This window comes from Monodon monoceros, unplaced genomic scaffold (assembly GCF_005190385.1).
Source record: "Monodon monoceros isolate NGI ecotype Baffin Bay Population unplaced genomic scaffold, NGI_Narwhal_1 Super_Scaffold_14, whole genome shotgun sequence".
NCBI classification, from domain to species: Eukaryota; Metazoa; Chordata; class Mammalia; order Artiodactyla; family Monodontidae; genus Monodon; species Monodon monoceros.
Window position 1 is genome coordinate 6,685,369 of NW_021703770.1, and position 13,279 is coordinate 6,698,647.

The following is a 13,279-nucleotide window of genomic DNA, read 5'->3' on the forward strand; positions in this document are numbered from 1 at the left end:
CTTAGAGAACTGGGCCAGGGGAGGGTACGATGGGGAGATTCTAGGCCATTTTCCTTTCTTAACATGACTTTTCTAGAACATCACTTACACGCCTAACCTGTCGACAGCTTGATCAACCTTCCACAAAGCAGTCCAGGCCAGACTGCAGAACACACACCGTTTTCGGTAAGCAGGCCTCATGTAGTTAATTGAAAATGATGTACTTTGCTTTTACTGTTTTGTGAGAAAGACTGAAAAATGAAAGAAATAGAAAAGGAGCAGCTCCCCATGATAAGACCCCTAAGTGTCAGCTGGGTACTGAATGAATGTGTCCCCTCAAATTTATATGTTGACGTTCTAACCTCTCTAAAGGTCATGGTATTAGGAGGTGAGGTCTTTGGGGGGTGATGAGGTCATAAGGGTGGAGCCCTCATGGAAGGGATTAGTACCCTTTTAAAAAGGAACGCAGAGAGCTCCCTGGCTCCTTCCACCATGTGAAGACACAATGAGAAGATGCCAGTTATGAAAAGGGTCCTCATGTAGAATGTGACCATGCTGGCCTTGACCGTGGACTTCCAGCCTCCAGGACTATAAGCAATAAATTGTTGTTTGTTAGCTACCCGGTGTGTGGTTTCCTAAAGAAGCCCAAAGGGACTAAGACCATGTCTGCTACTTAACCCTCTGGGCAGGGGGGGTAATCAGTAGGCAGGTTGAAAGCAATGAATCAATCCATTTAATCATATTTATTGGACAAACTTAAGCAGATTCAAATTAAGAAGGAAAACATTTTTACAACAATAAATGGTGGTAGGCATGGGAGCAGAGAGTAGGAGGCTGGCAGTGGTGGGGTGCCACCCTGAGACCTTAATCATCCTGATCGATGATGGAGCCAGACCCCACCATCCTCTGAGAGTGTGTGTGGTTCATCGATGAACAGGGCCTGGGGACCAGGAGGAAAGGGCAGGGCATCTGCAGTGAGTGGAACCCATTTCCCAAGGCTCTGTGACCTGGGGCCGTGCTCACCCTCTCTGAGCTTCAGTTTCCTCATTTGTAAAATAGTAATGATGACAGCATCCTCCAGCAGCCCTAATGAGCAGTTATAGTCTTACCTCCATTTTACGGATGAGGAAACTGAAGCTCAAAGAGCTTAAGTAACTTGCTCACAGTCTCACAGCTGAGAAGGGGTCTCTGGGTGTCCCCAGAGTGTCCCTCCAGAGGGACTTATCACCATGCTGCCCTACTCCTTCATTCCTTCACATTCATATCCATACATTCATTCCTCCATCCTCCCATCACACACATGTACTAAGCGTCTCCTGCGCGGTTGGTGCTCAGATGAACAAGGCGTGTGGTTCTTACCCGAAGGCAGTCACAGTATGGACACACACACAAGATTACAACACGGGGTGGTGACAGTTGTAATTCATCTGAGCCCAAGCTTCCAGGGGTCCCCGGAAGAGGAGGTGGGAGCCTCTCGCGGGGCTTTTCAGGGACAGATTGCCCTTTCTTGACTCCTAGGTGCTCAACACTGAGCCTGGCACACCGTGGGCTAGTGCTTCATGAATGGAAGGGATGGTAGAGAGCTTGGGCTTGCCCACGTTTGGGCGGCCACCCCCAGATGCTCCACCAGGGGGCAGGGTTGAGACAGGAATGGCCTGAGCCAGCCTCAGCTGGGCCCTGGGGGTTTTCGGAAAGGGCTGCCTTGTCTGGAATCGGTTTCTGTTTTGCTCCTTCCCTGAAAAGAGGCCTCGGTGGGCAGTGGGAGAATGTGGACACAGACCTGGGTCCAGAGCTGGGGATGCCCTGTGGTCAGCCCTCTCCGACCGTTTGCTCTCACTTTTCTGGTGTAACAGGCGGCCACCATGTGACCTGGTGGACACATTTTCTGAGCATCTCCTCCTCCGAGGATACCCCTAGGGGTCTGTACCCAGGGCTTGGTAGGAATGCCCTGCAGGTGGGGTCACCGTCTTGGAAAACTCTTAGCTCAACCCCCCCCAAGGCACCTGGCCTGAGTGTTTGGAGGACCCAGCACTGTCCAGAGCCTTCCATGCTCACTCTGGTTCCGATGGCAGGATCTCTAGGGACGTGAGGCCCAGCGCTGGCCAGGCTGCACGTCTTGGGAGGTGGAAGGTTTGTAGAGCTTTTCTGCTAATTAGTTTTACAAACATGCAGTCTTATGAGCGTCTGTTTGGAAAAGTCGACTTTATATGGAGAAGGTAGAAAGGGCAGGAAGCCAGATTTCTTTCCAAATAACGAGCCCTCATGAATTTGTTCATTCATCAAATGAATATAAAGCATCTACAAAGTTCCCCGTATAAAGTCTCAGGGAGCGCCCAGCCTCCCCAGGAGACAGGAGTATGAAAAAGGCAATTGCATTATAGAGCAAGGATCAGAAACCAGCCCCCAGGGACATCCCGCCAACAGCATTTTTTGTAACAGACTAGAACAGGTTCTACACTTTTAAAAGGCTGTAAAAAAAAACAAAAAAGAAGATTCCATGGAAAGCCTATTGTCCACAAAGCTTAGAATATTTACTCTCTGGTCTTTTTTTAGGAAATGATCGCTAACTTCTGTTATAGAGTGACAGTGCTATTAATAAGAGCTAACCCTGACGGAGTGCATAGCCAGTGGTGGGCATTTCTACCAGGGTTACGTATAATCAAACTTAAAACGTGTTCATTCTTTTTTGGGGACGTGTTCAAATATTTACACTGTTGGGAGAATAATATAATGAATCTCACATACCTATTCCCGCTTCAATAATTATCAACCAACCTCTGTCCATCTCCTTTCCTCTATTTCTCCCGCCTACACACATACTTTTTCATTCTTGAGAATTTCAAAGCAAATCTCAGACATCATGTGATTTTACCTGAAATTCTTCAGAGAGTGTCTCTAAAGTATGGAGAATTAAAACAAAACAAAACAAAACAATTTTCACACCAATTAACTTAGTTTGGTTACAATTTTGTAATTTTCCCTATAGCAAATACTTAGTCCGTATTCAGACTTCACTGATTATCTCAAAGCTTTAAAAAAAAATCAGATGGTTTCTATGAATCAAGATCAAAATGAGGTCTACATGGTCTGCGTTTTGCCTTTTATGCCTCTTTTATTAGCTTCCACGCTAAGTCATCTAGTCATTGTGAGAACCCTAAGAGGCAGGCTGCTTTTATAATCATCTCCCCCAGTTTACAGATAAGTAAACTGAGCCACAGAAAGGTCAGATCATTTGCCCAAGACCATTCACAAGTGGCAGAGTTGGGATCTGAACCAGTATCAGTCTCTTAAGGCATCACACCCAAGGGCCACAAGGCGGGGTGTCTCAGCAGAGTCTAGGGTCTATGAGAGCAAGGTGAGAAGGGAAGGGATGGGGCCGTGGAAGCAGGGAGGGCTTCCTGGAGGAGGAGCCATTTGGTCTGCATCTTTAAAGGATGAGTGAGAATTGACCAGAACGGCAAAGAGAACATCCAAGCTGAGGAATGGCATGAGCAGGGGCGCGCGGGTGCTTCAAAGTGGCATGGAGCAGGAATGACCAGTGCACCGTTGCTGGGGCTTAGGGCTCAAGGACACGGGGAAGGCAAGCAGGCCTCATGGCCAGAGGACCTAAGGGTCATGCCTGGGACGTGTGCGCCTGCTGGGGGGAAAACGGGGATCTCTCCTGAGTCAGCCAACCCACTGTGCCAGGCAATGACCAGAACACCCCTGTAAGGGCAGTGCTGATGGTCTCCATTTGACAGATGGGGAAACTGAGGCCCGTGGAGGTTAGAGACACAGCAAGACAATTATACACTCTGTTCTGACTCTGGGTCTCGTATTCCCCCAGCAACCTCTAAGAGACCCTGTTCTTGCCTGATTTCCAGTTCATTCAACTCACGAAAAGGAGCAGAGAGCCTTCCACATCCCAGGCCTGGCTGTGGTGGTGGCCATGGCTGACCAGGGAGGGGACCAGCCCTGGAGCAAGAGCTAGTACAGACACAGGGGGAAGAAGCTGCCCTCTGAGCTTAAGCCTGTTCTGCATACAAGGGAAGAGCTAGCAGCCGTCCAGTAGCACAGAGGGAACCGTCTTCAGCCCCTATGGGTGGACCTGTAGGTGGGAGGCCCTGGGCTGCAGCCCTGATGCTGAGACTGTGGCCTTGGACGAGCTGCTTGCCCCCCTGACAGGGCAGGGGCAAGTGGGCTGAGGCAATCCCTCTGGCGCTGTCTGACTCTGACCATCGGCTCACTGAGCTGGGCCTCCGATAAGGCCTCCCCTCCATCCACTGCCTGGACCCCGACCGCCCCCCCTTCCCTCCTCCTGGATGGAGCCCTGTCTCGGGTGGGGAGGGCAGAACGTGGACAAGAGGCTGGGGCACAGGACACCCTGCGAAGGGGTCCTGCCAGCCCTGTGTGGGGAGCTTGGGGGTGTTCTTGAAGCGTGGATCGCAGGGAGGTCATCAAAATGTGTGCCTCTGTTTCCAAGTCTGTAAAGTGGGGGTGATACTCAGTGAGGCTCAGTGAGCTCTGTGTGGTCTTCAGCCCCCAGCGAGGTCCCAGCAAGGGTTGGTGCTTTTGATCCTTTAAGAGCTGAAGTTTGCAGTTGTCAGGACGTGGCTACTTGGGGTATAGGGCCACAGACAGCTGGAGTGAGTGTGTGTGTGTGTGTATGGGGGGCAGATCTGAACACCAAGGGCAGCAGTAGGGAGGACGTGTAGACGGCTGCAGTCCCCAGTCCACATAGAACCCACCCACCAGCTTCTGCTGTCCAGGAGCTCTCGGAAAAGCCTAGAAGACAGCACCCCAACCCCAAAGCACCCTGATCATCACTCTCTCATCGCGGCCCCCAAGCTCCTTCTCGACGCGTGCTCAGCATCCAACCTGCATTCTCTGTCTCTGTCGCTGGGGCTCTGTGAGTCGGGCTTTTAGGTCCCTTGTATGGATGAAAAGCTGAGGCCCAGCCCGGAGGTGGGGGGCTGGCTCTCAGCCCCAGGTGCTGTGCCGCCATCTCCCCTCGGCCACCACTCCATCCTGCCGGGAGCACGGCCACCACTCCATCCTGCCGGGAGCACGGGCAGAGTGGGTTTCTCGTCTCCACTTTCAGATGAAGAAATCCAGGCTCAGAGATGAAACCAAAGCCTAGACTAGAATGGGGTCTTGTGACTCCTTGCTCTGTGCTCAGGAACCACGCCCGTGGCTATGGCTCGCTGATCAGTCCTCTTAGTGACCGGGTCCGAGCGGGGAGCTGGAGGCCCTGGGTAGGGAGAAAAGCGTGGATAACGGTGCAGGTTTCTCACGGGGCAGATGGAGGCACTATTCACGGAGATGGGGAGGCAGGTGGGACTAAGCTCTTAATGGTATTTACAAGGATGCTTCTCGAACCTGCGAGGCCTCAAGGATTGACTGTGGTCGAAAGTATCAAAACTCTGGAGTCCTGGATGGCTGCTCAACCAGCTCAGTAGGCCCAGGGGAGCCACCGTTGGTCTTTGCAGCAGCGTCCGGGCATCCTAAGGACCAGGCCTGACCGGGCACCACTGAGATGGCGGGGCCCTTGGAGATTAAGCTGGTGGTATGCTTTCCAGTTTTATGAGACCAGGAGTACGCTCTGAGAGTTGAAAGAGGAGACGTGGGAAAAAGGGAGAATATCTGGGGACACCTTGAAGGGAGGAAGCATATCTAGAGGAACATTCCAGAGCATGGGCTTTTGGGGTGTCAGGCCAACCATACTCTTAATGAAGAGGCAGCAGTATGCGTTCCCTTATGAGAATCATGGCACCCGAGCCCTGTGACTGGCCCACCTGATGAATGAGTTGTGGCCCCTAGGAGTGGCTCACGCCTCCAGCTGGAAGCAAGTTTGGGGTCAAGTCCAACCTCCTCATTTTCAAGATTAGCAAATGAGCGCTATGAAGGCAAGTGGCTTGTCTGATGTCACGGTGATGACTAGCTCTCTGCGCGAGCGCGTTATTCTGCCCCAGGAGCAGGATCTGAGTCCCAGCTCTCTCAGAATATTCCTCCACCCTTAGACCACTTCCTTCCTCCTGCCCCTTTCAGCCCTGGGCGGGCTCAGGGCACATGGCCCTTCTCTCCACTCTAAGACCCGATGCAGGATTATGGGAGGGGCAGGGGAGGACCCCTCCCTTCCTGTCCTTTGGGCCTGGGCTCTCGTTTCCTCCGTCTTCCCCCTTATACCACCACCAAGGCCGAGCAGAGCCCAGGCCCATGCCCCAAGCCTGGACTTGCTTCCAGATTAGGGGGATGAGATGAGCAGATTTTATCACATCCCCTGGAATGCCCATTATTCACATTTGAGAGGCCCAGTTCCTTCTCTGATTCTGTCTCTCTTCCCCCCCACCCCGCCCCCGCCATGATGGAAGGAAGAAACGTAGGAGAGCTGGTAGATTATCAGGACGTCGCGGCTGGAGGAGATACCAGAGTCTCTCTAATTCGATGGTTTTGGAAACCATGTGTGTGTAAGAATCTTCAAGGTGCCAGTTAATGTACAGGTGGGGGTGGGGGTGGGAGGTGGGAGGTCTCCCCAGGAATTCAGGCTCAGGGCCCCAACGTTAGGTTTTTTTCTTCTGCAAGCCCTCTAAGCTTCCCTGTCAGATTTTCAACACATTCGTCTGTGCTAGGGAAAAAAATCTACCTCCAACACGTGAGCCGTCCTTGTCGGTAGGGACTGAGTTAACCATCTATCGCCACATCTCTAGAAATAGGAAGGGTCTGGGCACATAGCCGCACTGTTAACACCCATGGAACAAGTGAATGGATGGGCTATGAAAATCACTGTCATTGTCAACCTGACTCAGGGTTGTAAGACACAAGTCTCCCCTTCAAGCCTCACCATCACCACCATCACCATCAACATTATCACCACCATCACCATCAGTATTTCTTTCTCCTACGTGATAATCCAGAAGCGTTCACTGACTCCCTCTACATGTTCTGGGAAGCTGGCCAGGAAACCTCGAGATCTTCTGAAGACCAGCTCAGCACTGAGCCCAGCACAGCCCACCAATTATTCTGCCCCCGCCCTTGCCCACCTGGTACTGAGCCTGGGGTCTTTACCCTTTATTCTTTAAGCCTCCCAAGAGGATTAGCACCCAAGAAGTGAGTACTAACATTATGCCATTTTACAGATGAAGAAATTGGCTCAGAGAGGCTGGGTTACTTGTCTGAGGGTGCACAGCTTGCAAGGAGAGGAGCTCAGTATTTTCCCTTCCCCACCTATTACGACCGTTCTATGTACACTTGTGTCTTTCCAGGACAACACTGTCTAGTAAAACATAATGTGAGCTCTGAATGGAATTTTACATTTTCTAGCAGCCACACTAAAACGTAAAGGTGAAATTTATTTTCATGATATATTTTGTTTAGCCCAATATCTTGAAAGTATTATCATTTCAACATGGAGTCAACAGAAAAAATTATCATGAGAATTTCACGGTCTTGTATTCACACTAAGTCTTTGAAATCCAGTGTGTATTTTAGCCTTTCGGCTCAGCTGGGACCAGCCACATCTCAGCTGCCCAGCGGCCTCATGTAACAAGTGGCTATTGGTTGGGCAGTGCAGGTCTGGACTCTAATAAGCCTGCCTTGTAGGTGTGTGGTTTTCAAGGGAGCTGATGTACGCAGATGCAGCGGATACAGTGCCCAGGACACAGTGAGCGCTGGATCAGTGTTAGCCCTCATCGTCATCCATGTTACTGGGACAGACTGTGCTCCACGGGAGCTGCTGAATGAATGAACAGTGTGCTGAAGCCTTGCCCGCAGACGTCTGCAGTGTTATACGGTTCTCTTGTGGGCCTTCCTACCCGGCTTTACTTCCTGGGTTGTGGTTGGCATCCCTCCCAGCTCCTCCCACGATCCCACCCTGGACCACTGCTGGCTCACCTCCCTGCTCCCATATGTAACCTACAGTGTGTGTAGCAGCCCCTTCCCAGCGCTCAGAGAGATGGCAAAGCTTCCTGGGAGGAATTCCAGGGTTTCTGTTTGTACAAAGACAGCCTCCTGGCCTTTCCTGAAACCTGGAGGTGATAACGCTGACAGCCTGGAGGTACTGCCCAGCCCAAGGTCAGGATCGGGTCTCCCAAGGAGCACCGTTCCCGTGCCCATTCCAGAGGGTGAGCCCTCACCAAGGGCCGTGCCCAGGTGGAAAATGCCAGCCCGAGCTGCGCTCTCGCCAGCATCCTGGACAAGCAGTGGGCGGGAGGGGCCCAGAGCTGGGAGCAGAGTGTCCAATCTGACGGAAGAGGCTCTGAGCAGGGAGCTGGTGGGTGTGGGGTTTGAAATGCTAGCTCACATCCCAGCTATACACAGGAAGTGTAAAGAAGCCATGTTGCTTATGCTCCTGCAAACTTTTCAAAGGGATGTGCCACTTACCCGGGGCCACGTGATTCTGTAGTTGGTCTGAGGGGTTGAAAGTGGGTTTGCATTTCACACTCAGCCCACGTATCCTCAAGCACACACACACACACACACACACACACACACACACACACACACACCCCATGGGGCTTTATACCTTCAGACAAGCCACAGTCACTTGCACATGCATGCTTTTACCCCTGTGCACACCAACACACATTTCTATGGCAGAAGGTATATGGGTCTCAGCTGTACACAGACAACCAGAGACCTAATGTGTGCCCTGGAATTTATCAGCACAGCGTTCATGTACCTGGTCATATGCTTCTGAGAGGCTTCCCTCAAGCAGCCCTGTGTTCACTCCTCGGCAACGGGGAACTTGATGGGGCTCGGGTTGTCAGCCCCGATTAACAAGAGAGGACGGGAATGTCCGAGTGGTTAGGGGACTTGCTGTAAGCTCAGTAGGGTCACGGACTTTGTGCTTCTCATATTTGCAGAAGTACATGGACCAGGGAGGCAAGAGGCTGTGTTGTTGAGAGCTGACCTAGGTTCAAAGGTCAGCTCCACAGATTACTAGCTGTGTGACCTTGGGCAAATTACTTAACCTCTCTGAGCTTTAGTTTTTATCTACAAAGGAAGGTGATTACATCTGCTTAACAGTATTGCTATGAGAATTTAGGAGGTGCTTAATAAATAATCATAAATGTCACGTGGATGAACTGAGGAAGGTCTTACGTATATAAATATATAGGCTTTGGCGCGGTGCTTGGCAACCCCCCCCCCAAATGTAGACCCTCTCTCTTAGCACAAGGGAGGTACTTACTACATGTAGAAGGAAGAAAAGAACAAAGAGATGGAAAAACAAGGTCTTTCTGTAGCTCACCTTTATCATATGTTACATTCCTGAGTACACTTGGCTACGTTTCTGAGCTCACTGCCCTGTCCCGCTCCTGGATTTATCTCTTCCTGGGTTGGCCTCTTCCTCCTTCAATTACGGAACTTTTCGATAATGTTTTACTATCTGACAGGGCAAGTCCCCCCTCACAATTCGACTTCCTAGAAGTTTTCTTGGCAATTCTCATGAACCTTTTCTTCCACATGGACACATCTATCATTATTTTTTTCCATTAAAACCTCAGTGGGACCTTGAATGGACTCACATTCCCTTTATGTATGAGTTTGGGGAAGATGACCACAGATGGAACTTGGCTCTGAAGGAAAGTACAGGTTGACCTTTGTCTCCCAGCCCTCACTGGGGGGTTAAGGCTCTATCCGGAGAGCTCTTGAATCAGATAACAGTGTTGCAGGGGGGAAGTATGGGTCCCCACAGAAGGTCCCCGGACAGGGGCACCGAAGAGAGGTACCTTGTCTCCTCCCAGAAACCTTCCCTCCATCCTGCTGCCTGGGTCTGTCTGGACTCCCAGCTCCTGTGCTGTGCGTCCCCTCGGCTGAGCCTGTGGGCCTGTACCCCCTCTTCCCTACTGCAGATTGCTCTGAGGAGGTACCTGGGGTTCCCGTGTACTTGGACCCCCCCACATACTTCTCTCCTTCTCCTCACTCAGACCTCACTACCCTACCCCTCTCACCTCTTCTCCATCCACCCCCTGTCCTCCCAGACATTGCAACCCTGAAATAAAGGCTGATATGGTATCTTCTGGGTGCTTCAGTTTTCAGGAAAGCTATGGAAGAGAGAGTGGGATTTGGCAGGAAACGATCTGAGTTTGAGCCGTCCCACTTATTAATTGTGAGACCCTGGGCAAGTCCCTTATTTGCCCTGTCTCCATTTCTTTCATTTGTAAAATGGAATTAATATCCTTTTTTAAAAAACTTTTTATTTTATATTGGAGCATACTTGATTAACAATGTTGTGTTAGTTTCAGGTGTACAGCACAGTGATTCGGTTATACGTATAATGTATCTATTCTTTTTCAAATCCTTTTCCCAGTTAGCTTATTATAGAATATTGAGCAGAGTTCCCTGTGCTCTACAGTAGGTCCTTGTTGGTCGTCCATTTTAAATACAGCAGTGTGTACATGTCAACCCCAAACTCCAAACTCCCTAAAAGTTCCCTGACCAGGGATGGAACCCGTGCTCCCTGAATTGGGGGGGCAGAGTCTTAACCACTGGACTGCCAGGGAAGTCCCTTCTTCTTTTTTTTTTTTTGGTAGGATGGTTCAGCACCAGCTACATTCAGAAGCCGCACAAGTTACGGAGGATTTAACAGCAAGTCACCCAGACGCCCTCCCTGATCTCATCAATGCACACTACCGTGCTTGGAGGAATATCCATCACCCAGCGCCTATGAGCAACTGGCCTGTGGTCAGCCGTCAGCTCTCAGCCTCAGATCTGGTTGATTCAGAACCAGCGTCTTTGAGCCCACGGGCAAGTAGCTTACCCCCAAGCCTCAGCTTCCTCATCTAGGAGTGGGGCACATCAGTCCCCAAGAAAGCTGTCCATGGGTAATAAACTCCCTCTTGCCATCCTCCCTCGTTCTCTTGGCCTTACTACTGGCAGCAGGCCCTGGCCCGGGCTGTGGGATCTTGGATTCAGAAGCTCTTCACAGCTGCCCACCTCCTGCCCGCCCTGTGCCTGCTCCAAGCCTCGAGCCAGCCGCCTGGCTCTGTGCTGCCACGTGTCTTACTCCCTGGCTTCTCGGAGGTGCAGACCTTCCTCCCTTCCCCTCCGTGTGCCTTGGGATGGAGGTGGGAGAGAGAGAACCCTTAGGGTTCCCCTGAAACAGCGGGCTTCCTCTGCAGACCCGAATGTACATGCTTCATAAACTGTAGAGGGCTGTGCAAGCCCAAGGCGGCCGCATTTGGGTTAGAGAATCAGCACAAGCACTATTTGCGCAAGTTAGTGCTTTTGTTGAGAGCTGATATTATCCCTTCCAACTTTTCTTGGCCTTTTCTAACTCCCCCACCCCCCCACCCCCTGCCTTGTAGCATCTCCGACACTTGGAAACTCATTTTCCAAACTCAAAGACTAGAAGTCTAACAATAGTTTTCCTTACTTTATGCTGCTCAGAGAGGGTGAGTGACTAGCCCAAGGTCACACAGCCAGTCTGGGCATTCCTACGTCTGGTGTCCAGGCTCCCTGACTCTGTTCCTTTGAGTGTCCCTTTCTGCTGCATTTCAGGTGGGAATAAAAGGCGTGGAAGTCCTGTTCGTTTTGTTTCCCCAGGTGCTGGCTCTGCTCCTCCCCTTGCCGGGATCAGCTGTCCCCAGCAGCCCTACTCCTCACCCTGGGCCTCGCCCTTGCTCCTCAGTGGACACCTCCCTGCCCCCTAACATTCCAGCCCTTCTCATCCTGCCCACCCATGCAGCAGGACCGGTGGAGATGGGAGCTGGGACCCCTCTCCATGCCCCTCCGGGCAGGACTCACCATGGCCGGGGTGCTGCCCACTGCTCCTACTGCTGTCACTGCCACCAGCGCCCACGGCAGGAACCACCTCATGCCTGGAGGTCAGTGGCCAAGGCATCTACGGAGCAGCCCAGAGGATCCGGCCACCTCTCGGGGGAGCTGGGCCGAGACTGACCTGGCCCATCGGGAGTGCCAGATATGCCTCTTCCCGCAGCCCTGAGGGGGTTTTATTAAAGCAAGATCTGACGTCAGGGTTAAGGACAAACCCTGCATTTTCCTCTGAAAAAACTTTTCCTGCCTCTCTCTCTCTCTCTCTTTTTTTTTTTTTCTTTCTTCCCTCTGTCCCCACCTCCAGCCCAAGCTTGGCCAGCCTCCCCGGCTCTGACAGCTCTTAAAGGGAAAGTTACAGGGCTATGATTTCACATCAGGGCGGTAAATTCTCACAGAAGGAGCTGGGGTCATCCTGCCTAGGCGTTTCTCAAAGGTGGGGCGGGGGAGATGGTGGGAGGGTACCAGGCGGAGGTGGAGATACAGTTACAGGGGCCAGCGCTGGCACGGGCTTTGAAAGCGCTCCCAGTGGAGAAAATAAACTCCCTTCCATTCCCTCCCGGCTGCTCCTACTTCTGGTTTGCATTTGTCATCTTTCACTCCTCTCTCCCTGGCTGCAAGCAAAGGAGGGTGGCTTTAGTCCACTGATCATGAAATGGTATGAATTCACAAATGAGCTCAGGGCTGGGGCCCTGGTTACCATCATCACCTCCTCTACAAATTAAATCTCTGGTTTCCAATTTACAGGCGTTCCCGCCCCTGCTTTTAGCCTGAAGCCCTTGGGTACTGGAGCTGTCTCCCCATGTCTGGGTGCCTGTTACCCCTGGTGGGTTGGGGTGCCTGGCCTTCACCCCTTGCTGGACACTTGCCACACTGGTGAGGGGTCTCCTTTGGAGCCTGGTCTGCCCTCGTCCAGCCCGCTCATCCCCACGTGGACCTCAGCCACAGCCTCCTGACTGGTCCCCCAGTCTCCTGTTCATTACGTCCACACTTCTCAGAGCCACCAGAACAATCCTTGGCAAATGGAACCAAGGTGATGGCGGTCTCCTGGCTCCAGCCTCCCAAAGCCTGCCCATTGACTTAGCATGGCATTCCCAGCCCTTGCGTGGCCTCCAGGCCAGCAGCCTCCCTCATCTCTTCTCCTTCCATTCTCCCTCCCCTGCGCTACACTCAGCCTCGGTGGACTCCTTGCTGTTCCTCTCACACCCCAGAAAATTCTCATCTCTGGACCTCAGTGGGAACTCTCTCCCCTGTGGTTTTCATAACAATTACGCCATCTCTTCCCTTTTACTGTAACATACACAAGGGGATGCTGAACGATGTGTGTCTGCTCGGAGGTGGTGGCAGGCTTGTGCCTGTGGAGGGAGAATATGACCATAGACACAACCTCCATAAGAGGTGACTCTGATGATCTCTCCATTCATTGACTTAGGGGTGGGCCTCTCACCCAATTCTGGCCAATGAGACAGAAAGAGGACTCTGCTGGGGCCTCCTAGAAAGGACTCCATTCCTCAGGAGGAGAAAAATCTTCTCTATGCATTCTCTTTCT

At 51.9% G+C, this 13,279-nt stretch overlaps 1 protein-coding gene across 1 annotated transcript in view; it reads right to left on the reverse strand.

Moving 5' to 3' along the window:
• The window catches only part of CCN4 (cellular communication network factor 4), a 28,461-nt gene extending 16,657 nt beyond the window's left edge, over positions 1-11,804 (reverse strand). Inside the window, exon 1 of the mRNA XM_029223023.1 lies at positions 11,704-11,804. Within this exon, the coding sequence (XP_029078856.1) occupies positions 11,704-11,775 (72 nt within the window). The 5' untranslated portion in view covers positions 11,776-11,804. The remainder of the gene's footprint in view (positions 1-11,703) is intronic.
• Positions 11,805-13,279: the final 1,475 nt, after the last annotated feature.